The sequence below is a fragment of the Brienomyrus brachyistius genome, unplaced genomic scaffold (assembly GCF_023856365.1).
Source record: "Brienomyrus brachyistius isolate T26 unplaced genomic scaffold, BBRACH_0.4 scaffold35, whole genome shotgun sequence".
Taxonomy (NCBI): domain Eukaryota; kingdom Metazoa; phylum Chordata; class Actinopteri; order Osteoglossiformes; family Mormyridae; genus Brienomyrus; species Brienomyrus brachyistius.
Genome location: NW_026042310.1, coordinates 1,191,342 through 1,213,401, shown reverse-complemented (window position 1 = coordinate 1,213,401; position 22,060 = coordinate 1,191,342). Strand labels below are relative to the sequence as shown.

Sequence of the window (22,060 nt, the reverse complement as noted above, 5' to 3'; positions counted from 1 at the left end):
AGCACGGAAATCATGCAGGTCTCTGCTATTTTTTCAGCAAGAAATTCTTGTATTTAGAACAGAAAAGCTGATAATCAAATGGTTCTATATATTACCTGCAGTGACCCAGTAACTGTACACGTAATGCTGTTGTTCAGTGCAATAAACCTATTAAGCTTTCCGATTATCCCGTAAAAAAACCGATTAGGTGTGATGGTACAATTTCCAGGACACATACACCAAAATTCTACACTGTCACCAACTCTGGTCAGCTATCTGGAATGAGATTTTCAATTCGAGACCAGTCTGCACACTCATGCATACGCATTTACATGTATGTAAGGCTTGTATTACATTATGAATAATCTTTAGGGTTTGCAAACTACCCCAATGCTTTTGATGCTGCTAATTTTAGGTTTATAATGGAATAATATAAATTTGCCGTAAGATTTCTTGCCTGAGAGTCCGAAAGCGTGAGTGTCACGCCAGATGCGTGAGAATTGGCAACCCTGCATCACGCACAATGCCGGCATAATATTTTTAAAGGATGCGCATTATGACTTCAGAGATGGTCCCTTATGTGCCAGTATGATGCAGACTGGTTCCGTCGAGGTTGTCACCTTACACCCTGTTATAATGCATAATGATCCAGCTGACGTTCTTCTGTATGTCAGTTTTACACGCGCCCTCAGGGGCTCTGGGATCGGGTCAAAAGTCAAGTTTCATCCAACATGGCGGCGTTCATTCTAAGGTAACGTTCTGTCGGCGATTATCACTAACGAAAAGGTTTCCCTACCCATGCGTCTGATTTTACTTCGCAGCAAGTTTGTAATGTTTTCCTGTAATTATGAAGGGGTAACATTTTTTCGGTTGGGTTAAGAGGGAGTTAGCTAGCGGTTAGCGTAGTCAGATAGCTATCGTGGGTTCCCCTTGGCACGAACATCGTTGGGGATTTGTACTTTGACAGCGTTATATGGAAAATAAAATAAACATTTTACTCGTAAAGCTAAATTAAATGAATGTTGTACTGATAGATCTATAATTTTAGGCAGTATCTTAACAGCGATTTAGAGGCTAGCAAGTGCATGTCATTCTAGGTTTACGTGCTCCTGAAACCAGTCCTTCTCATCGCAAGGTTAATTATTCATATAGGTAGATAAACGTTACATTATTAATCCTGAGGTTGGTACGCTGAGGTCCGTGTGGTTTAATGAATAGTTTGCGCTGAAGGATCAACTCTTGAATGACTTGGAGAAATTACTAGCTGACTCGGGTGTATCGTTTGTGCGACTTAAATTTAAAAACTGCATCCTTAAAAATTTGTAATGTCGCTATTTGGTGTTTTTAAGATGCAAATATTGCATACTGCTAATAATTATGGACGCAAATAACTAGACTCGAGCTACCTTTAAAATGTTTTGCACCAGCCGGATGGCGGTGTTTTGTTCATGCACACCAATCTTAACGTTTATAGACTGTTAAAAGTATTTATATCTGCTTTAAAGCCTTGTAAAAAGCTGAAGAGAAAATAGTCCTCGGTGTCGTAATCAAGGGCGAAGTAATGTGAATCGCTGAGGCGTTTCTTACGTAATTCATGACAAACGTGAGCCAAATAAATGGCAATTACGTTTTACAAAAGAAAAACGTTGCGTTGGTTATTTACTATGTAGGTCACTATGTGTGTATATTTAGAGAGTACGAATGCTTTGGAAAGCAGTGATAATCTGCTTAAGCAGTAGGTTGTACTGCAGGATAGCGAGTGAAGTGCCGCAGATTTATGTGGACAGCAGCGAATGGCCCTGTTCACACACTTATTAAATAAATGTGGTATCAGAGAAAGGGTGTTATTTGGGGGTGGACGATAGAGACATGTCCTTATTAACACTGAGAGTACTGTGTGTATGTTTACAGGGGTGGGGGGGTTCAGGTCTGCACCATCGCGTCAGAGTTTGTTCCTGTGATTATGGATGTTTAAACTGTAAACTGTTCGTTGGAACCGGGATTAATCTGAACGTTTTAGTGTCTGGAAATATTCTCGTCATTTAACTTTATGAAATATGTGCTTGTATCTGAAAATAAGGCAGTTGGCTCATACATGTGTGTGTGTGTATGTCGTCAGATAGTGTGAGATCATGACGAGCATTCAGGGGAACCACATTCAAGATTTAACTGATTAAAGATGCACTATTGCCAGCTACGGTTGTCCATGGCACTGCCTGTGTGAAAATGCAGCGTTGAACCCCGGGCCCTGGGAGCTTCCCAGTCTGCTATGAAAAAGCAGGACCTTCTCATTGACTCCTTCCCTTTCCCAGCCGACTGGAGATGGTCTGGTTCCTCGTGGCCGGGGTCCTTCTGGTGCTCAACGGCGTCCGTGCTGTGGACCGCAGCAACTTCAAAACGTGCGGACATAGCTCCTTTTGCAAGTGAGTGACCGTCCGCTCCACCACACGTATGTGACTGAGACAGACCCAGCATAGATATTTAGCTCTAGAAGGACCCACGAAGCCCACATGACCAGCCAACTTGGATGGACACTGCATGCATTTAGTTGTTGCATGGTTGCTATGGCATCTGTGTAGTGGGTGAAGGCCTTTGTTTTGTCATTTTCTTCCATTCCTCTCCCATATCCTTTGTCCCATAGGCGGATGAGGACAATGGGGCTCGGCCCGTCCCCGTACAGGGCCCTTCTGGAAACGCTGGAGCTCAGTGACTCCCGACTCACTCTGCAGCTCATCAATGACAACAACAAGGTGTGTGTGTGTGTCTGTGTCCTCGAACCTGCATGCGGCGAAGTTTGTTATAATGACAAGTTGCAAGGTGATCGGCAGGTTCCGATCCCAGCAGGCTTCAGGCTGTGCTCTCTGCCTGCGGCGTAACAGCCAGCCCTCGTGGTCACGGTCCCCCCCCCCCCCCCCCTTCCCCATCCCAAGGTGAGGCTGCTTCTGGAGTTGTACCGGCTGCAGGGCAACATGACCCGGCTGAAGATCAACGAGCTGAAGCCCCTCAGGCCTCGCTTCGAGGTGCCCGACGTCCTCATCGGCGAGCCGCCCACCGAGCCGTGAGTGTCGGGGCCGAGGGGGGAGGGGAGAGGTGCATTTCAGAGGCCCTCCTCTGGCTGCTCACCCAGCTATACCACATATAAATGTTTTTCAGTTTTGTTATGTAATCGTTGTGATTTTAAATGCATTTGAACGGTCGCAGAAGTTTTCTTTTGGCAGAGGGATTGGAAATGCTATTTAAATCAGCGTTACGTGTTTCCCCTGTGAGTCTCCAGGGGGCGACCTTGTGGTTTAAGGGGGAAGGACAAATGCTGAGTAAGCTGATAGGAAACAGTAGTCAGGGATTTGCGAACCGGATCGAGCTTGATCAGATGACACAGATGTGAAGGTTACAGGGGGGGTCAGGTAGTGTGGCATGTGGCTCGGTGGATTTGGACACTGTGGCTTTGATCGGTAGGTTGTTGGTTTGAATCTCATTGTCGGCAGAGCGATTGTACTATCGGGCCCTTGAACAATATATATCGCTTTGGATGAAAGCATCTGCTACACAAATGTACCGTTTACCATCCCATCCACAGGCTGTCGATGGTGTCACGGGATGAGGCCGGTGTGGTTCTCTCCCTGGGCACAGACGCCCGCCAGCTGGTGCTCAGCGCCCGGCCCTTCCGCCTGGACATCGTGGAGGGTGCGCGGGTGCTGCTGTCGGTGAACGGGCGCGGCCTGTTGGCGTTCGAGCACCTGCGGCCGCGCAAGGACACGTGAGTCTGGCACAAGCGCGCCCCCACACGCACCCGGTGCCTTAAGCCTGCCTGCCGCTGACTTCCCCACCTTTAGAGACTGGGCCATTAGCCCTGTTCATTGCACCATTAAGTCCGTTTTCCGATTATGAAGTTAATTACACACCCAGAGGAGACCAGGTCCCACGGCACCTTAGCTAATTTACAGGGCCAGCCTCGTTAATCTTCATGGATTAGCTGTCCGCCTGATTACTAGCAGGCTGACTCTGTCCCGTGACCCAATCGTAAACCTTCCAGCTTCTGCTAACAGTCGAATAATCACGATAAAAGCTTTCAGGCGTGAATCCAACATAGCAACGATACATTTAATTAATTTTTAGTTAAAAGCTATTTCATAAATTAACTAAAAAAACATAAAACAATCTCTTGTAATTTCTGCTGGTGCTTTTCTTAGGTCGGTTTGCCTCATACGTTCCGCTAGACTAGTTGTCGACTGAAGTAAATAATCTGTTACGCAAAGCCTTGCGTAAGTCAAATTTTTGAACCCTTCTGGGCACCTTATAGGAAATGCACGCAAGGCAAAAGTAATCTAGTAATGCATACTAAAGAACACGTTTAATAAATGAAAAGTGAAAGTGTACGTTTATTTTCAGGTGTACGTTTCCATATACACTCCGCGTCTCTGATATATTTTTTTTTGCTTAAATCTGGACGTAAGCAAGAGTAAGATTTCTAGTAAACCTGTATGGGTTTGGGATCAGAATTTGAAGTCTGCTTTCAACTTAATGAGATCTGCCTTTAGCTAGTCTTGCTCATGCTAGGTGGGACTAATGTGACCGAAGGACATTTCAAATCACAGATTGTGGCTTATTATTGTTATTTTTGACTCGGATAAAATAACTTTTGTAATGAACTAATTTGCTTTGTATTGGAAAAAAATGTCTTCCCTGTACATAGTCTGCTTTTGAGTGATTTTGTTTTTGAGTTCTTTGTGGTGTAACGATAACGGAAATCTCATTGTTTTCTTCATTTTTTGTCCTTCTCTCCATTCTGTATTTTCCCCCATCTTCGCTTCTCCTCCACGACCGTCAGTCTCTCTAAAATAAGTAGCACGGTCGGTAGCATGTGGGATTCGATCAAGAACATGTTCTCTAGGTAATTTCACTTCTGTCCCCGGCTCTGTGTCTGTGCGTCCGGCCCCCCCCCTGTCCGGTGTCGCCTCCATTTCGCCATTTTGCGTCGGCGTGTCTTCTGGTAGGTTCGCCGGTGGCGAACCGACCGCCAGCACGACTTCACGCGCTTGCTGCTCATAGAGGAAGACGTTTTCCTCTCTCCTGATACAAAGCTGCTCATTTTGTTCTGCAAGTATAATCATGAGGGCATATTTTACCATAAAGTGAAATATGCAAAACCACAAAGCTCATAACAAATATATATGTAGTGATTTTTTATATATTTAACCATAAAAAGGATTTTTACTGTCTCATTGGGACTGTAACAGTGTCTATTTATGGTTGCTGGAAGAAAATGACTGATACACCATTAAAAATACACGATTTGAAGTGTTTCTCTGGTTTCATGTCATACAGTTAGCCTCGAATCTGGCAGGTATTACGCAGTAGCCCTCAGGGCAGGCTTGTCATGATTATACTTCAGCCGGTCACCTAGTGTCAATACCATGCCCCGCCACAAGTGGTCAATGTTTCAGACGTGGCGTCAAGAGTGCTTTCCTCGCAACTCTCAACTGCTCAGGCATGTTCTTCACAAGCCCCCAGTCGTTTTGAGGTCTTCCTCAGCTCCCCAGAGCTGTTTTGTTTGCTGTGCTTGTTATGGAATACCCAGCCCTAACTAACAATAGCCTCCTAACGGGCTTTAAGCACCGTATTCGGGGGCTGGAATCCAAACCACTGGGATCGAGTCTCCTACCTCTGCTGCAGTGAGAGGTTCTCTGGCGCTGTTCTTCTGCAGAACTAACCTCACTGCCTGCTTTAGCGACTGCCAAGGGTTCTCACAGCTAGCCGTTGAAGCAGTACTCTCTTAGATGCACTGCACTCTTCTTCCCTCACTGCCAACCCCACATCCAACCGCCCGCGTCCTCTAAGCCTGGACCCAGCCCGCCCCTGTATGTGGGTGTGGTTTTAGCCAAGGGAGGCGGAGCTCTTAGCTAAACCTCAAATTGGAGCATAATTCAGATTGGCCAGAGATAGTATTCGAATTAATACTGTTCATGACATCACTCTGTTGAGCAGATTGTCGGTGAAGACGTGTTGGATTCTGTCCTCGTCCTAAACTCGTCTGACGTGACCCTCAGATTACCTCAGTCAACCCTGTCATCAAATAGCAGGGAGTCGCACCTCTGTACTTTTACGTGTAAATTATGCTTAAAATCTGTGACTCCAGGGTTTCCAGGTTTTGAGGGATTCCTTGTACCCTTTGGCTACAGGGGAGTCATGTTGATTTATTTTGTTTCTTTCCGGTAGAAAATACAGGGGGAATTCCACCAGAATTTAATGATTTTGTAACTGCCTGTCTTGCCTTCACAGGGAATTGGTGCTTGCTAGTGCCTAATTATAATAATAATAATAATAATAGTTCTACTTTTCAGCAGCAAAGACTCATGGGAAGCCAAGTTTTGCAAGCAGGCTTTAGGTAGATTGACCCTTATTGAGTCATTGGTTTTGTTAAAAAATTAGGGTCACTGGCAGAGTGCATGCGTTAAGTAGTCATACTAGTTAGGAAAGGACTTGCAGAGGACATAACCTACTGTCCCTTGAGCCTCATGAGTCAGTTCACAGTTCATTGATGTAAAAGGTTGATCGTCCGACAGTGAACTGTTTGACTGACACATTGCCGACGCACTTTCTTTACTTGTTTTTAATGACAGCTTAGTGTTCAGTAATATAATAATCAAGAATACCATGGATATTGTTTTGAGCAAGATAAGCTGATTAGTATTGGGTGGAATTCTCCTTTTAAGATGCCGTAATTTGACAGGTTTGTGGAATAGACCCTGTGTACACACTGGGGGGGGGGGATTTGTTTTAGGTTTTTAACTGGCATCACTTCCTGGATCGCAACCAGCTTCTGTTCTCATAAGCAGATATCGACTTAGGGCCTGTATGCCACAGATTATAGTGCAGTAACTGATTCTGTCTGAATATAGTTCCAAACTAAACACAGGGTGAAGGCTGCTTAATAAAACATGAGAGATCCTTTCGCTCTCTGTGTAGATGGCGGTCCATGCTTAGTCACCCCAGCTTGGTGTTTATGGCATCAGAGACGCTGTGGAGTGATGTTTTTTTGTGGGGGGTCTTTGGTTGTTTCTACCACTGGGGTGAAGCTCGGCCAAAGTAAAACTGGCATTTTCAATTTTTAATAAAATGTTTCAGTTGCAAGGAAAGCATTTGTGACCTCTGTGCTGTTGCCCAGTGTTCGAACGTTACACGACCATTCTGTTTTCGTCATGTTTGCTCCTGAAAGCGATCTTTCCCTGACATTTTCGTCTTCCCTGTCTTGCTTTGAATCTCTGTCTGTCTGTCTCTGTCTGTCTGTCTGTGTGTGCATGCTTTCCAGTAACACTCAGAAGGACTCGGAGGGAGAGGAGACCACAGAAGGAGCCCAGGAGCAAGGAGAGGAGCCGGTGTGTTTCTCTTCTCCTTCCCGGACACGCGGCCTTCCCTGGGAACATGGTGTCCTGTTACCCCCCCCACGGCCTAATATTCTCCTTGACGCCCCCCCAGCCTCCCCATCGCTGTTCCTATGCAGCGGCAGGACTGATGCAGTTTCATGATTTGCTTTTGAAGTTTAATAAGGGCTCGAGAGCTTTTGAGCTGAGGCACCAGAAGGTGTTTAGTTCTCTTAAGGAATGGCTCTGATAGGCTGGCTGAGGTGGAGGCGAATTAAGGCAGCGGGATTAAACGGGCATCTTCCCAATCTTCTTTTCCCTCCCGTCACTGCCTTTCGTTTCGTCATCCCTCGTTGACATTCCCGTCTCTTTCCCGGCGGAAAGGAGGAGGAGGAGCCAGGAATGTGGGAGGAGACGTTCAAGTCTGACGTGGACAGCAAACCCAACGGTATGGACGTGCTGCAGAAGAGCCCCCTGATCTGCTGGTCCGCTACCTGCAGTCGTTCGATGTCCATGTCAGATGAATGGTCTCGGCTTCAGCTTGTTTGAAATCCTCGTCCCCAGGACCGTCCTCCATCAGTCTGGACTTCTCCCTGCCCGGAGTGGAGCACGTCTATGGAATTCCAGAACATGCGGAAAACCTCCGGCTGAGACCCACAGAGTGAGTCCCACTTCTGCTCCCAGCAGACCTGCTCTCCCAGCGCGTATAAAATGTACTTTTTCAGCCGGACTCTGTTATCCGAAGTGACGTACGTATTGGAGAAAGCAGGATAAGCCAGTCGCTCCGTCAACCCTGGGATTTGAACCAGCAACCTTCCGATATCCGCCACAGCATCGTAACTCGCTGAGGCACACACCGTCCCTATTACATATATCATAGTGCCAGCGCGCCTAATTCAAACGCAGTCCTTAGGAACCAATTTTTGTCGTTGAATTGAGTTGTTGGAGGTTATTGTAAGTGATTCCTGAAGTATTTGTCAGTACTTCTCAATCCGGTCCTTGGGGACCCACGGTCGGTCCATGTTTTTGCTCCTTCCGAGCTCCCTGCCACAGTCCACTTTTTGCTTCCTCCCACCGGGAGCCGGGAGGGAGCAAAAACATGGACTGTCTGTGGGTCCCTGAGGATCAAATTGGGAAACCCTGGTAAATGTTGTTATATATTAACATTGTTCTTATTACTCCACAGTAAAGGAGACCCATACAGGCTGTATAACCTGGACGTGTTTCAGTACGAGCTGTACAATCCCATGGCCCTGTATGGGGCCGTGCCCGTGCTCCTGTCCCACAATGCACAGCGGACCATGGGTATTTTCTGGCTGAACGCAGCTGAGACCTGGGTGGACATCAGCGCCAACACTGCCGGAAAGGTGAATGCCGAATTCCCGCAAGACGGCAGTCATCTGCTGGAGCTGCTTAATGACCAGGTTTCTTCTGCACTGAGGAGCATGAGAAGTCAGGCGCTGACTGACCGTAACATCAGTTCAGAACCGAGTTCTCCACTATTGGTTTGCGGGTCTCTGTTCTGTACGTGAAGAGCTTCAGCAGTACCTGAGGATCTCTGCTAACGGTGTTCGGTCAGCTGATCTTCTCCAAACCCTCCCCATTAGACTCTGTCTGGGAAGGTTCTGGACCACGCTGAAGTTCCCAGCGACGCCCCCCAGACGGACGTCCGCTGGTTCTCCGAAAGTGGCATCATCGACGTGTTCATCATGCTGGGACCCAAACCGTCGGACGTTTTCACCCAGTATGCCTCTCTAACAGGTAACTGGAACCAGTGCTTTTTCTCATCGTATAATTCATTATTAACCAGTACGAAAATACTGCACTTTGGTTAGAACTAGTAACTATCCACTGTACTCTGACTAGCTGGTAGATGGGAGCAGTACTGATTGCTAATAGATGGTTTGATTCAGTTTTCTGCGTTAACCGGTAAGTTAATCCTGTTGCTAACCAGATAGCTCTGAACTTTACGCTTTTGACTTGCCTGTGGTAACGAGGTTTCCCAACCCGATCCACATTTTTCCAAAAACACGAATTGTTTAGGGATACTCGAGGATCGGTTTGAGAAACGCTGGTCTATGGAGAACCTCATTGGGAGTGTGACGTTCCTCCAGTGAACTGACCATCCTCCATCTCCAGGCACACAGTCCTTCCCCCCGCTCTCCGCCTTGGGCTACCACCAGTGCCGCTGGAACTACAACGACCAGGAGGACGTGCGGGCGGTGGACGCCGGCTTCGACGAGCACAACATCCCCTACGACTTCATCTGGCTGGACATCGAGCACACAGACGGCAAGCGCTACTTCACGTGGGACGCCGCCAGCTTTCCCCAGCCCCGCGACATGCTGCAGGGCCTCCACGACAAGAGGCGCAAGGTGCCGCTTTGACCGAACGCATCGTGCCATGTTGGCATCCAAGTCGATGTGCAGCTTCACAGTGAGCCGTCTTCTTCTGGCCCATCTCTGTCCCACCAGATGGTCGCTATAGTCGACCCTCACATCAAGGTTGACAGCGGCTACCGGATCCACAATGAGATCCTCTCCAGAAACCTTTACGTGAAGAATAAAGATGGGGGAGATTACGAGGGCTGGTGCTGGCCAGGTGGGTGACTGCAGCTCGGGGCGCAGTGACCTGCATTCTCATAATTTGGCCTTTCTGTGATGATATTAGACGGTTCTTTACCTCAGTGATTCCATCCCATTCCTTGCAGACCCCTAGACAGTCCACATTTTTTGCTCCTACCCAGCTTCCAGCAAACCCGTACCAAGGTATTCAGTGTCCCTGATTAGCTAAGAGCTGGGAGAGAGCAAAAATGTGGACTGTCTGGGGGTTCCCAAGGACTGGGATGAGTAACACTGCCCTTGCTTAATGAAAAATGTTTGCCCCAGTGAATCTATTAATACAGTGTTTCCCAAAACTGTCCTCTGGGACCCGTAGTCGGTTCATGTTTTTGCTACCTGCCAGACAGTCCACGTTTTTGCTCCCTGCCAGACAGTCCACGTTTTTGCTACCTGCCACACAGTCCACATTTTTGCTCCCTGCCAACTCATGGACTGTCTGTGGGTCCCCAACAACCAGATTGGGAAACATTGTATTAATGTCATTGGGGTGGATAATGAATTGAAATAAATCCATGGAAAACGTCTGGGAAGGCAGAGTAATTCCGTGCTGTTCCTCAGGTACAGCCGGTTACCCGGACTTCACCAACCCGGAGATGAGAGCCTGGTGGGCCAGCATGTTTGCCTATGACAAGTACGAGGTGGGAAGCTAACCCTGCTTTTCACGTCGTTCCTTACTGTTCCTTGGCATGTGTTTATTTTCTGCTTTAGTCTTAGTGTGGATGATTTCCATCCCAGTTAGCGTATATTTGTGTTATATAAGCATTCAGATCCTGTATGAAAGGCATCTGCTGACTAGAATATATTTATGTTCAATTAATTAGCGACACATTTTGAGGAAAGCTGGGTCAGCCAGTCCCTAGAGCAATTGGTGGAGGGGGGGGTTTAAGGGCTTAGCTCAAGGACCCAATGGTGAAATCACACTGCCGGCCCTGGGGTTTGAACCTTCTCAATAGCAGCATGGGGACCTAAACCACTGAGCCACGCATCCCTGACTAATGCAAAGATGTAATTATAACGGGGGGCCTGTTGCATCCCTCCCGCCACCATCCTTACGCCCCAGGGCTCCATGGAGAACCTCTACACCTGGAACGACATGAATGAGCCCTCCGTGTTCAACGGGCCGGAAGTCACCATGCACAAGGACGCCCTCCATGGTAGCTGGGAGCACCGGGACGTGCACAACCTCTACGGCTTATACGTGGTGAGCGGAGGGACCTGGGGCGCGGCTCTCTGCCCCGAGGACGTGTCAGTGCTGGCGTCCCTTATGTAGCGAACGGCGCGGGAAACGCGTCCCGCGAATGTGCTGTGCAGGGAATGGGAATCGGGGCTCTGGCATCCAGCGGGTGGAATTACCATCTCCTGTCAGTTAACACCTCATTTAATCCACTTCCTGTCACTTTGTTTTCCCGTTTACATTGGACTAAACTTGGGAATTAAATGACACAACAATCATCTTTCACCACTGGTGTTAAGGGCTAGATGGCGTCTGTCTTTAACGCTACGATCCTTTTCTGATTCGCTGTACCAGTTACTAGATGTTGTGAAATTCACTAAGCAGAACCCACTCTGACTCCGCCCTCTCAGCAAATGGCGACAGCGGAGGGCCTGATCCAGCGCTCGGGGGGCGTGGAGCGGCCCTTCGTCCTGACCAGGGCCTTTTTCGCCGGATCGCAGCGCTACGGTAAATTCGTTATCTATACCGTATTACGAACCCTATCGACGTTGAAGAGTGTTCAGGTAACTCGTATCCTGTTCTCAGTATTTAATGGCCTTTTGGACTTCGTTTCTGGGGCTGGTCCCGTTCTCATCAGTCCCTGTATGAAACCATTGCGATTGATATAGTTTTAGATTTTGTGGTTTCTTTGTACTTGTGTTTGTGTCATGAGGGTCTCTCTGCAGCTAGTGCTGCGTGGGCATTTTTCCCTGCAAATGACCGAATAGCGCGTGCGTGTTCGTTGTGGCCCAGGCGCAGTGTGGACCGGCGACAATGCTGCCGAGTGGGGCCACCTGAAGATCTCCATCCCCATGTGCCTCAGCCTGGGCCTGGTGGGCATCTCCTTCTGCGGGGGTGAGACTCACTCTCCTAAACCCTAGGTCCTCCATCATCAGTCACGCACCATCCAGTCCCTCCTCGGCCCGTTTGTAACAATGCGCTGCGGAGATTACTAAGTAGCATGCCTGCTTTGAAGGAGAATCTCTCTCTCTCGGCACTCCGGGGCTGTGTTTCCTAATCCGGTCCTCGGGGACCTACAGACGGTCCATGTTTTTGCTCCCGGAGCTCGGAGGGAGCAAAAACATGGACCGGCTGTGGGTCCCTGAGAACCCAATTGGGAAACACTGTGCTGGTGGGTGGGGCACCCGCTTACCACCCACATGATGGCGTACTGAGAACCCGGACCAGTCAGGCTGGACCATCTATGCTGACACTGAGAGGCACTGGAGCAGAAACTAATCTTAATGCCAACCCCCTTCACTTTTCTCTCTCTCCTCCATCCTTTCCTCCTCTCCGGCACCCCCGCCGCCATCAGCTGACGTGGGCGGCTTCTTCAAGAACCCCGGTCCTGAGCTGCTGGTGCGCTGGTACCAGACGGGGGCGTACCAGCCCTTTTTCCGGGCACACGCCCACCTGGACACGCCGCGCAGGGAGCCCTGGCTCTTCGGGCCCGAGAACACGGCGCTGATCCGCGAAGCTATCCGTCAGCGATATGCCCTGCTGCCCTACTGGTACCAGCTGTTCTACCACGCCCACCGCACCGGGGAGCCCGTCATGAGGTTCGCCACGGCGCCCTGGCACACCCTGGCACACCCTGGCATGCTGCTTCTGTCTTCCGCTCTGTCCGTTTAGTCATTTCCCTCCGCTCTGCGCCCTGCTCTCTGTTGGCTCATTCTTTTTTTATTCTTCCTCACCTCCATCCTGCCCGAGGATTTTTTTTGCCCTTTTTAATCGGGGTGTTGTTGGCTGTTCTGCATTTTCTCCTCCTGATACGGGCCCTGATTTTGTTCTTCGTCTGGGTTTGTAAACCCTTTTAGTCTTGCTAGTCGCCGACAAATTAATGAGCGAATGAGTTAGCGAATGGATGGATGGATGGATGGATGGATGGATGGACGCAAACACTCGTCGCTTCTCTCCCTGCCCACTGGCTTGTTGTGTGTGTTGTGGACGGGCGTAGTCACATGGCCCCGTGCTGGTCTCACCCCTCCTCCCATTTGTGTCCCCCTCAGACCCCTGTGGGTAGAGTACCCGCAAGATGTGGCAACCTTCGCTATCGACAACCAGTTCCTGTTGGGTATGTAAGCAACAAGGGGGCACGGGGGGGGGGGGGGGGGGTGTCAGGGAGGTCTGAGTGATAGAGGACAACTGCATTGACTCATCCAGATCTGTCAGCTTGCGTGTCATAAGATGTGACATAGTGAACACCCCCCAGTCATAGATGTATATAAGTGACTGGTGAAATGACTCTTTCCCAGGGAAGCATCTGTTGGTGCACCCCGTCACGGAGCAAGGGTCACAAGGGGTGTCGGTCTACCTGCCCGGGGTTGGTGAGGTGAGCACCTCTATCTTTTATTTGCTCCTCGTGTGTGTGTTTTTTACTCTACATCCTCCAATGTTAGGTAGAGTTTTCTCTTTCGTGTGTTTTAATCAGCCGAATGATCTGCCTGCTGATTTCCCACAATGCCCCTCTGCTCCTTTTCAGGTCTGGTACGATGCCCACACGTTCCGAAGACATGATGGGGACCAGAACCTCTTCGTGCCGGTCACCTTGAGCTCAGTGAGTGTTCGTGGTTTATTAAAATGATGCCGCTCTCGTATGACATTTTTACAGCAGTGTGAAACCCGGTTGAACTTCAAACTCGTATGTATGCAGTCACTGTGCCTTGTTTAATTCATCTGTGGAATCTTCTTGTGTTGCATTGGTTCATGCTTAACACTCGTTTATTCTCATCCGATCCCCAACTCCATCGCTACATCCAGATCCCAGTGTTCCAGAGAGGCGGTTCCATCATCCCGAGAAAGGCCCGGATTCGGAGGTCCTCCTCCTGCATGGAGAACGACCCCTACACGCTGTATGTGGCCCTGAGCCCCCAGGTATGTCCCGGCCCCCAACAGATCAGAGGAACGTCGGCAAATGCACCTAAAGTACCATATTCTGTAGCGATCATCACAAGTGGTCCATCCTGTGGGTTATCAGGGTGTCCTCACGATGTCATGCGTTTAAACATTTGATATTTACACTAGTCGGACAGCAGGTGGAGCAGTGGTTAAGGATGTGGCTGTATGGCGTTGAAGTCCTAACAGGGAAATTGGCAAACGGACACTTCGTAAAGCCGCTCCATACAGCTGTGACCCCGTCGCCATGGTTACAGGGCTTGGCCGACGGCGAGCTATACATTGACGACGGCCACACCTTCAACTACGATCGGCAGAAGCAGTTCATCCATCGACGACTGACTTTCGCCAACAGCAGCCTCTCCTCCAGGTGCGCTGGTATCTATGCCCTACTCGTACCGCACCCCCGCTCATTCCAGATGCATGAGCCGTAACGTTTCTGTCTGTCCCCATAGCAACCTGTCCACTGACTCCCAGTTCACCACGGCGTCCTGGATCGAGAGGGTGCTGATTCTGGGCGTACAAGAGCCCAGTGCAGTGACCCTGAGAATAGCAGGTAATATTTTTATTTTAACTTTTTTAATAATTTTAATTATTTTTTGGAATATCAATTAAAGAAGTTCTGCTCCTCAGTTTCCAATCAAATAACTCCAGCTAACCCCAGTGCACTATTAACAAAATTATTTCCTGTACTTATTCCTCCCCACCCCTAGATGGCAGCAGGTCTCTGGAGTTTGAGTTTGACGCTGCCGCGTCGGTTTTAACCATTCACAAGCCGGGAGTGAATGCCGGGTCTGACTGGAACGTGCTGCTGCAGTGACTCCCTGCAGGTCCAGGTGCACAAAGAGCTGAGCTGTGCGGCTTGTGACAGTGTCAGAGAGTCGGGAAATATGCACACGTACATGTCCACACACAGCTATTGGGTAACAGTAGGTCTAAACAAGAAAGATTGGCCTGAAATGCAACAGTCTCCCTCACACACACACACACACACACACACACACACACACACACACACACACATAAACAAACTTGCACACAACTAGGCATACTTACATAAATCACTAAATCTTCCCACACACATTCACACGAACTGCAGAGAGTCAATCAGAGGAATGTGTGCATTCAAGGGACTTAAGAAAAAAAAAAAAAAAAAACTGCTGTTATATGGGAAAACTGCTGTCCACCAATCAGTGAGCTGAGATGTTTTTTTTTGCAACATTTTCTCTGAGACTGAAGTTTGATTTTTTTTTTCCATACAATCATTGATTCGTTTTCATGCTCTGCCAGCCTGTTCTACCAAATGAATAACTAAATGGACAGATCTTCAGTATGAATATTATCAGTCATCGGTTCACTGCGGCGAGGTTTACGGGCATGAACAAACGTGTCGGTACTTGTGCGCTTGTGGGAACGATGCAAATTCCAGAAAGTAACCGGAGGAGGTAATATTTTCATCGAGTCCCTCTCGTGTCTTTCCAAGAAAGCGAAAAAAAAAACGATCCGCTCACGATAACGTTGACCCCCGGAGAACATTTTGCAAACGACAGGAAGAGATGGTCTCACGCACGACTCCTCGGTTTACAAGCGTGTTTGTGAAAAGTGTAAAATGCCCTAAACCTTCCAGTTTCTGAAACGTGATATTTTGACCTTTAAGACGGTTTAAACGTCCGTGTTCGGTTGTGGATCACTGTCATCAGTAGTATCTTCATCTTGCACCCTGGGGTTTGTTCCATGTTACTGATGTTTACTCTGCCAGTAAGGGGGGGGTGGTCAAGCTGAACAGGGTATACAGATGGAGAAAATAAGTTAATTACATGTTTTCTGTCCCCTTAAATGATATTTTCGTCCCTGTTTTTCCATGTGCACTTAAAATTAGGTCCCTAACACAGTAGGCCATTTTTTGTTTTACCTATGGGATTTTTGAACAAAAGTAATTAGGGATTGGGTATTGGGTGTCGGTGTCATTGGTTTGTGTTTTAATTACCTCAAGGCATTTTTAATTACCTTAAGACATGGTAAATGTCCTGAAGTGTATCTACCAGTACTTTGGGGATTGGGTACCTGCTGGTTGCTGCTTTGGACCAGTTTGTCACAGCACCAGAGCTCTCGCGTCTTCCTGATTTGACCTCGGTTAATGAGGAAACCCAGGGGGAACGCAGAAGCCGTCACGACCTCACGTCAGCCGCATGCGGACCTTCACCCGTTAGCTGGATATTCCGAACTTTGTATCACAGGTTAAATGATGTTAAATCATGCCGTTTGGCGGAGGGGAGGAGAGAGAAAGTGGGTCATATTGGAAACATCGTACAGTTACTTTTAGCGACCAGGAAGACTGTCGAGGTCCAATGAAAAGACTCCAGAAGGTTCTTCAAGAAGTTAGATGTTTTTACAGGCAAAATTCCTTGCAGAAACTGGGGTATAATGATGGACCTATTAAAATAACACTACATTCCCGTATTTCGTGTGGACTTCCATTTATTAAAATGAATACGCATGTATGGTGTACTAACATTTTTAATGGGGGGGTGTATCTCTTGCATCTCGGCTAATTCCTGCCTACTGGGTAGGTGGGCAGCCTCCGGTCAGCATGTGGTCCCAAGAAACGTCTGGGACTGTATCATAGATGACAGAGGTCTAATAGGCTCAGTCCAGGGCCCTGCTGGTCATGGTCCTCATGAGGCTCTCGTAGCTCAAGAAGGTCACAGCGTTGACAGGGAAGGCCCTGATGCTGTTGAGCAGGAGGCCCTTGAAGAAGAAACGCAGGCCTTCTTCTCGCATGCTGACCCTCACGCAGTCCAAGACGCTCCTGTAAGCCAGACCCCCGGTTCCTGACAGCTGCAGTCTGGCCTTCACCACATCCATAGGTGTGGCGCAAGCCCATGTCACCACGCCTGCAATGCCACCGGCCACCAGCACCGCAAACGTCCCTGAAGAGCATGCAGAGATGTGATCAGGCTCCAGTTCTCCCCAAAGAAGAACTGCCTTCCTCTAAGTACTACTAATGCACAGTGATCCATCAACTTAGATCCTATGAAGTAATACCCTGTCTTACTTGCTTCTGAAGTCCTACAGAAGTCAAAGCAGATGTAGTGGTAATTGCTGAATATCTGTGTATCATGCAGCAGGAACCAAAACTAACTCACTGCACTCCCACTATAAAGGTTTAGTTAAATGCAGCGGTTCTCAGGCCCCTCTGCCCTGCTTGTTCTCCAGCTCTCCCTGCCCCACACACTGCTGATTTACCTGGATCAGGTGCGTTCAGTCAATCAGAAGCTGCAAGACAGCTGGGACTTGTGTGTGGGGCAGGGATAGCAGGAAGACGAGCAGGGCAGTGAGGCCCAAGGGCCGACTTTGAGAACCACTGAGTTAAATGTATGTAATATCTTATGTTGCGCAGTATATTTGGCCTCTCCCATATAATAATCACAATGCGTCCAGAATGACTTGCGTCCTCTTCTAGAATGTAACCCGGGCATGAGTTGACAGATACCTGGGGGGGTGTTCCACGAAGCAGGATTTCTTGCTCAGCTGGATAACTTGTCGGATTTAAGGTGGTCTCAGCTAATTGTAAGTGAGCAAAGATGATTCCCTTTTAGTACAGACTACCTTCAATCCAGCAAATCCTGCCATGTAGAACACCCCGTTGTACGTAAAATGGCGTCTTCCCAGGGAAGGTCTGTGCTAATGGCGTAAAATCATTTTTACTGCCGACTTCAATAAACCGCAACGCTTGAAAGTCTGATGGGGCGACATCAACTTGCCTGGCGGCTTCCCAGCTTCAGTCAGAAGCCTGCAGAAAAACTCGTAAGGCAGGAAGTAGAGTCCAAAGCAGGGCACGTCCCTCAAGGCCAAGGCCCCCATGCCTCGAAACAATCCTCGGGGCCCCTCCTCCTTCAGGATCACTGCCAAGCAGTGCATTGGGCCCCTGTACTTCTCCCCAGTGCGTATCTGGGTCTGCAACCGTACTTTGACCAAGTCAATAGGGGCAGAAACCACAACCTGAGGACAACAGAGATCTTGCAATTAGCTGAAACACGAGCGGGTTTTTTTGTGTTAATTGTTAACCTATTTGCTGACCTAGTAACTAATATAGGAGGGATTCCTGAGACTCTCAAGGTTAGATAAGAAAACATTAAATCAAACAAAAGCATTAAGGGTGAACTCCTCAATTCTTCAATCACGGAGCAATTGGCATCATTACAAAATGGGATCAGCTGTTTATGATCATGCTCCCTCCCAGGCACTAGGGTTACCCTGCTGAATGAACAGGGTGCCAAGTCCTCGGAGGCACTAAAACAAACTGCTGCTCTATGTTTCACAAACTGCTGTAGCTCAATAAGTGGAGTATTGTGCAAACAAAGTTTGTTGGTTCAAATCCCAGGGAGCACAAAGATTGTAAGTTCAGGGGAGTTTTACACAAAAAAATGTTCTAAGGGCAGAACGAAAAATGATTGGTTGAGGGAGATAACCAATCAGATTGTAGAATAGGTGGGTCCAAGCAATCAGGTGTCTTGGTCCCATCTCCTCTACAATCTGATTGGTCACCTCTCTGAAACAATCACTGTTCCTTCCGCACTCCTTTGTTTTTTTGTACATTATCGTTACATGTGTGTGACATCCATCCACAGACGTTACCTGTGTGGCACCTGAAAAACTCCCTGCCATATATACTGCTGTCAGAGAAATGGGGTTGCCTTGGCTCCGATCCGTGTATTCCGATTGGGTGAGGTAGTCCAAGGCGTTGCTATAGGAACCAAAGGCCACAGAGTTGCTAATGGCGATACTTAGGACAGGAAATGACATTCCTTTGAAAAATCCATTGATCTGATCGTGTAACACAGAAAACAAAGTTTGTAAACATTAAGAAAGTATGCCTTATTAAGCATAACGTTAATATATATATATTAAAGGTTTCATTTCCGTTCCATTTTAATAAATTATTACAATAGCTCAGTGAAAAGGCTTGAAGATGCAATTTTATTTTTTTAAACTCTGGATTTAAATGGCCAGTTGTTTGAAGGATGGGATTCATTAGGAAGAAAAGAAGGAAGAACCCAGAGTGTAAATGAGACATCTTTGGTTCTAAAGGGGAAAAGCCACAAATGGGGCTATTTTACAGGCTTCTTCCCGCGTGTCTGTTTGCCTTGGTATAGCCCTCCAGCGCGCTCACGTACCCCTTCATGTTTGTAGGTTTTGGACACGCAGTCCAGTATTCCCCTGTATGTGGACTGGGTCTGCAGACGCACCTGCCGACACATCAGATCCACACTGGCGTCACAAACGCTTCTTTCGTCTCGTGCCGATTCACAAAAATCCACTTTCATATAGTAAGTTATATTTCAGCCACTTTTTTCCAAGTGAGCTGGACATTTCTAACTCTGTTATTCACTTTAACTGAAAAAGTTGTGATCTAGCTTTTCAAGCATGTAGTGTTTTTTATGAGGGGAAGGACTATCGTACATACCGACCACAGTGAATAAAAGAACGTCAATATAAAGATGCGTGTAACGCAACAGCAATCGCAGAGATAACTGCAGTTTGTAATTTAAAAGGACGCCGCTGCGTGTTGACTGAAGCGCGTCCATATCTTACCTTCATTGTGTCCATCGGGTGTCCCACTACCAGCCCTACGGCACCTGCAATTCATTTCTGCGTCATCACTGCGCGTGACTTGTTTGCTGTTTTTATTACTACTTGTGTTTTGCATAATTTGCAATCGGATACAGTTTTAAGCAGGTTTCCCTCTGTGGCGAATAATGCACGTTAATGTACGACAAGCGATGTATTATGTTATGCATTATGCAGGTCTGCGGAGTCAACACGAGACGAAAACGCATTTATTAGTAAAACATTGCGTTCTACGTCTAGAATTTTAAGTGGCATTAGTCAGAATTAAAGATTATTATAGCGCATTGATTTACCATTGTAATTCGCCTATCTGACATTACGTGTACAAGTACATAAAATTAATAGACACCCTTCTGACCAATCAGATTGGAGAATTGCACAGCCCCGTGGTTTCGTACTTGTCCGGGCATTTTTTTATTGAAGCGGCAGGAATGTCTTACCTGAAATCCACCCTGCTATAAATTCGACGAAAGGCATTTTCGTTGGAACACAACCAACCAAGAAACCCTATGAAAAAAAAAACGTAAAATAAATATCAAAAATCCCATACAGTTTTGATAGAAAGTAACTCAAACCAGATGGTAATGTGACTTTAAATCAAAACTCGGCTCATTATTTACTTCTGTGCCACAAGGTATAGTCACACGGATTAGTAGGTATTAATACCGCGATTACATAGACAGTTGTAATATTTATAATACATCTATGTAAACAAAGACATGAATTTCATGACGATGACTGTGATTATACCCAGAAGCCCAACAGAACGGACGTTAATACTATAAATGAAAAATGAGTGAAAATAAAGATGCATATGCAACATGAAGCATTACAATAAAAAGGTGCACAGTATTCTCTTCTGTTTTTTTTTTTTTTTTTTAACAGGTGGTGTGAAAGCGACTTCCACTTTCCGATGTGGAAATTAGCGGGAGAACATTTCAAGCTGGATTTAAGGAAGCACTTCTTTACGCAGCGTGTAGTCAGAGTATGGAATAGCCTTCCTGATAATGTAGTGCAAGCTGAATCCTTGGGTTCCTTTAAATCAGAGCTAGATAAGATTTTAACGACTCTGAGCTATTAGTTTAGTTCTCCCCAAGCGAGCTTGATGGGCCGAATGGCCTCCTCTCGTTTGTATAGTTCTTATGTTCTTATGTTCTTAAACACGCGGAGATATTACAATATTAAGTAGCTACGTCCATTTATTAATAAATGCCTCATCTTGCTGGAGACGTAATAGAAATCAGTAAAAGTTAATACCAACAGCTGGCCTACCTTTATTTCCCCCGCTGCATTTGCTTAAACAAGAAGACTTTCACACTATTTCACTTTCCATGAAGTACAGTATCAGGTCTTCCGCGGCTCATGGTGCTCTGCATAAAAATCCAAAGCGCGGCAATATTATTAAAAGCATAACGATAATCAGAATTGTGTTGTTCCTTGAAGGCACAGAAGTGCGGCCGCGAAAAGCTACTACTGGGCGATAATTCGATCCGTCTGCCGCATTTTTTTGTTTTATAGTTAAAACCTTCCCATATAGGTGGAGCCAATTATTAGAAGAAAGGTAGTAAGGACCGCAACTGCTTAGAAAATAATATTATGCCACGTTTGACCTTTTAATATAGGTCTATATGCCCAAATAACTCCAATATTTAAATTTGCAAATAAATTACTGCGAAGAAGGACGCTCTCCGTCGCGAATGAGACCCTCCTGCAGGATTATACGCCGTTTCCATTTCGATGGGCTGCACGGCCGTGTAGGTATATATATACTTTTGCGCACGTAAATGTGTATTCTGGTAAACTTCTGTAGAATTATGCTTATTTTATCTTTGCAATGTACATTTTGCCTTATTTGTATGGCGCTTTGGGTAAAAGCATCTGGAAGACAGAAAATGCTCACGTGAGCAGCAGCATAATCAGATTGGCACACACACCAAGTGGTATATCCTCGATCCGTCTTGGCTCAAGATCAACTTGCTTAACCTGTCAGTTTTTGTGCAAATGGAGCCACTAGCAGATTACAGCGCCGATATATCTTACAAATACGTATTTCGAATGCTACTTTGGCTAAATTTAACCAATTCGCCACACCAAATCATATGAATTTGTATTTGAAAAATACACAAATAAAATCTTTACAGTCTAGTAAAGCTGCATCAGTGTAGCAACATGTCATTAATACGTGTATGTATTGCTTATTCTGAATGGAAACACTGTAGATTAACAATATAATGCATACTACCTAAATACTATATTATTTAAAGTACTTATGAAAGATATACCATTGACTGAAATACGTGCTTTATTGATACTTTCACCCCAAATTGTGTGAGACACTGGAAAATCTTAGAACAAACTAA

General features: G+C 46.9%; 2 protein-coding genes across 3 annotated transcripts; one reads left to right on the top strand and one right to left on the bottom strand.

Moving 5' to 3' along the window:
- Window positions 1-572: 572 nt before the first annotated feature.
- On the top strand, window positions 573-16,529 carry ganaba (glucosidase II alpha subunit a). Of its 2 annotated transcripts, XM_048997912.1 has the most exons (25): window positions 573-730; window positions 2,292-2,402; window positions 2,621-2,729; window positions 2,910-3,037; window positions 3,557-3,736; window positions 4,808-4,870; window positions 7,289-7,355; window positions 7,725-7,788; window positions 7,905-8,001; window positions 8,527-8,707; window positions 8,948-9,101; window positions 9,480-9,715; window positions 9,815-9,941; window positions 10,520-10,599; window positions 11,022-11,162; window positions 11,546-11,642; window positions 11,928-12,029; window positions 12,490-12,733; window positions 13,184-13,248; window positions 13,430-13,506; window positions 13,657-13,731; window positions 13,935-14,048; window positions 14,327-14,439; window positions 14,525-14,625; window positions 14,783-16,529. In XM_048997912.1, the coding sequence occupies exons 1-25, from the start codon at window positions 711-713 to the stop codon at window positions 14,887-14,889; spliced, it is 2,853 nt and encodes a 950-aa protein (XP_048853869.1). In that variant the 5' UTR covers window positions 573-710; the 3' UTR covers window positions 14,890-16,529. The 2 variants fall into 2 exon arrangements, with proteins under 2 accessions (XP_048853869.1, XP_048853870.1); XM_048997913.1 differs by lacking the exon at window positions 4,808-4,870.
- LOC125721811 (solute carrier family 25 member 45) lies at window positions 16,530-21,384 on the bottom strand. The gene is made up of 7 exons (XM_048997914.1): window positions 20,973-21,384; window positions 20,141-20,207; window positions 19,665-19,708; window positions 19,247-19,318; window positions 18,708-18,896; window positions 17,834-18,071; window positions 16,530-16,999 (listed from the first exon to the last, which is right to left on the bottom strand). The coding sequence occupies exons 2-7, from the start codon at window positions 20,175-20,177 to the stop codon at window positions 16,716-16,718; spliced, it is 864 nt and encodes a 287-aa protein (XP_048853871.1). The 5' UTR covers window positions 20,178-20,207; window positions 20,973-21,384; the 3' UTR covers window positions 16,530-16,715.
- Between the last annotated feature and the right edge of the window lie 676 nt (window positions 21,385-22,060).

Bases quoted from the DNA above. Each gene is read 5' to 3' on its own strand.
- ganaba (XM_048997912.1), top strand. From the start codon at position 711: ATGGCGGCGTTCATTCTAAG. The intron at 9,716-9,814 runs GTGCCGCTTTGA...CTGTCCCACCAG, and splicing joins TCCACGACAAGAGGCGCAAG to ATGGTCGCTATAGTCGACCC. The intron at 12,030-12,489 runs GTGAGACTCACT...CGCCGCCATCAG, and splicing joins GGGCATCTCCTTCTGCGGGG to CTGACGTGGGCGGCTTCTTC.
- LOC125721811 (XM_048997914.1), bottom strand. From the start codon at position 20,177: ATGCCTTTCGTCGAATTTATAGCAGGGTGGATTTCAG. The intron at 19,709-20,140 runs GTAAGACATTCC...AATGAATTGCAG, and splicing joins TATAGCAGGGTGGATTTCAG to GTGCCGTAGGGCTGGTAGTG. The intron at 18,897-19,246 runs GTACGTGAGCGC...TTACACGATCAG, and splicing joins AAACCTACAAACATGAAGGG to ATCAATGGATTTTTCAAAGG.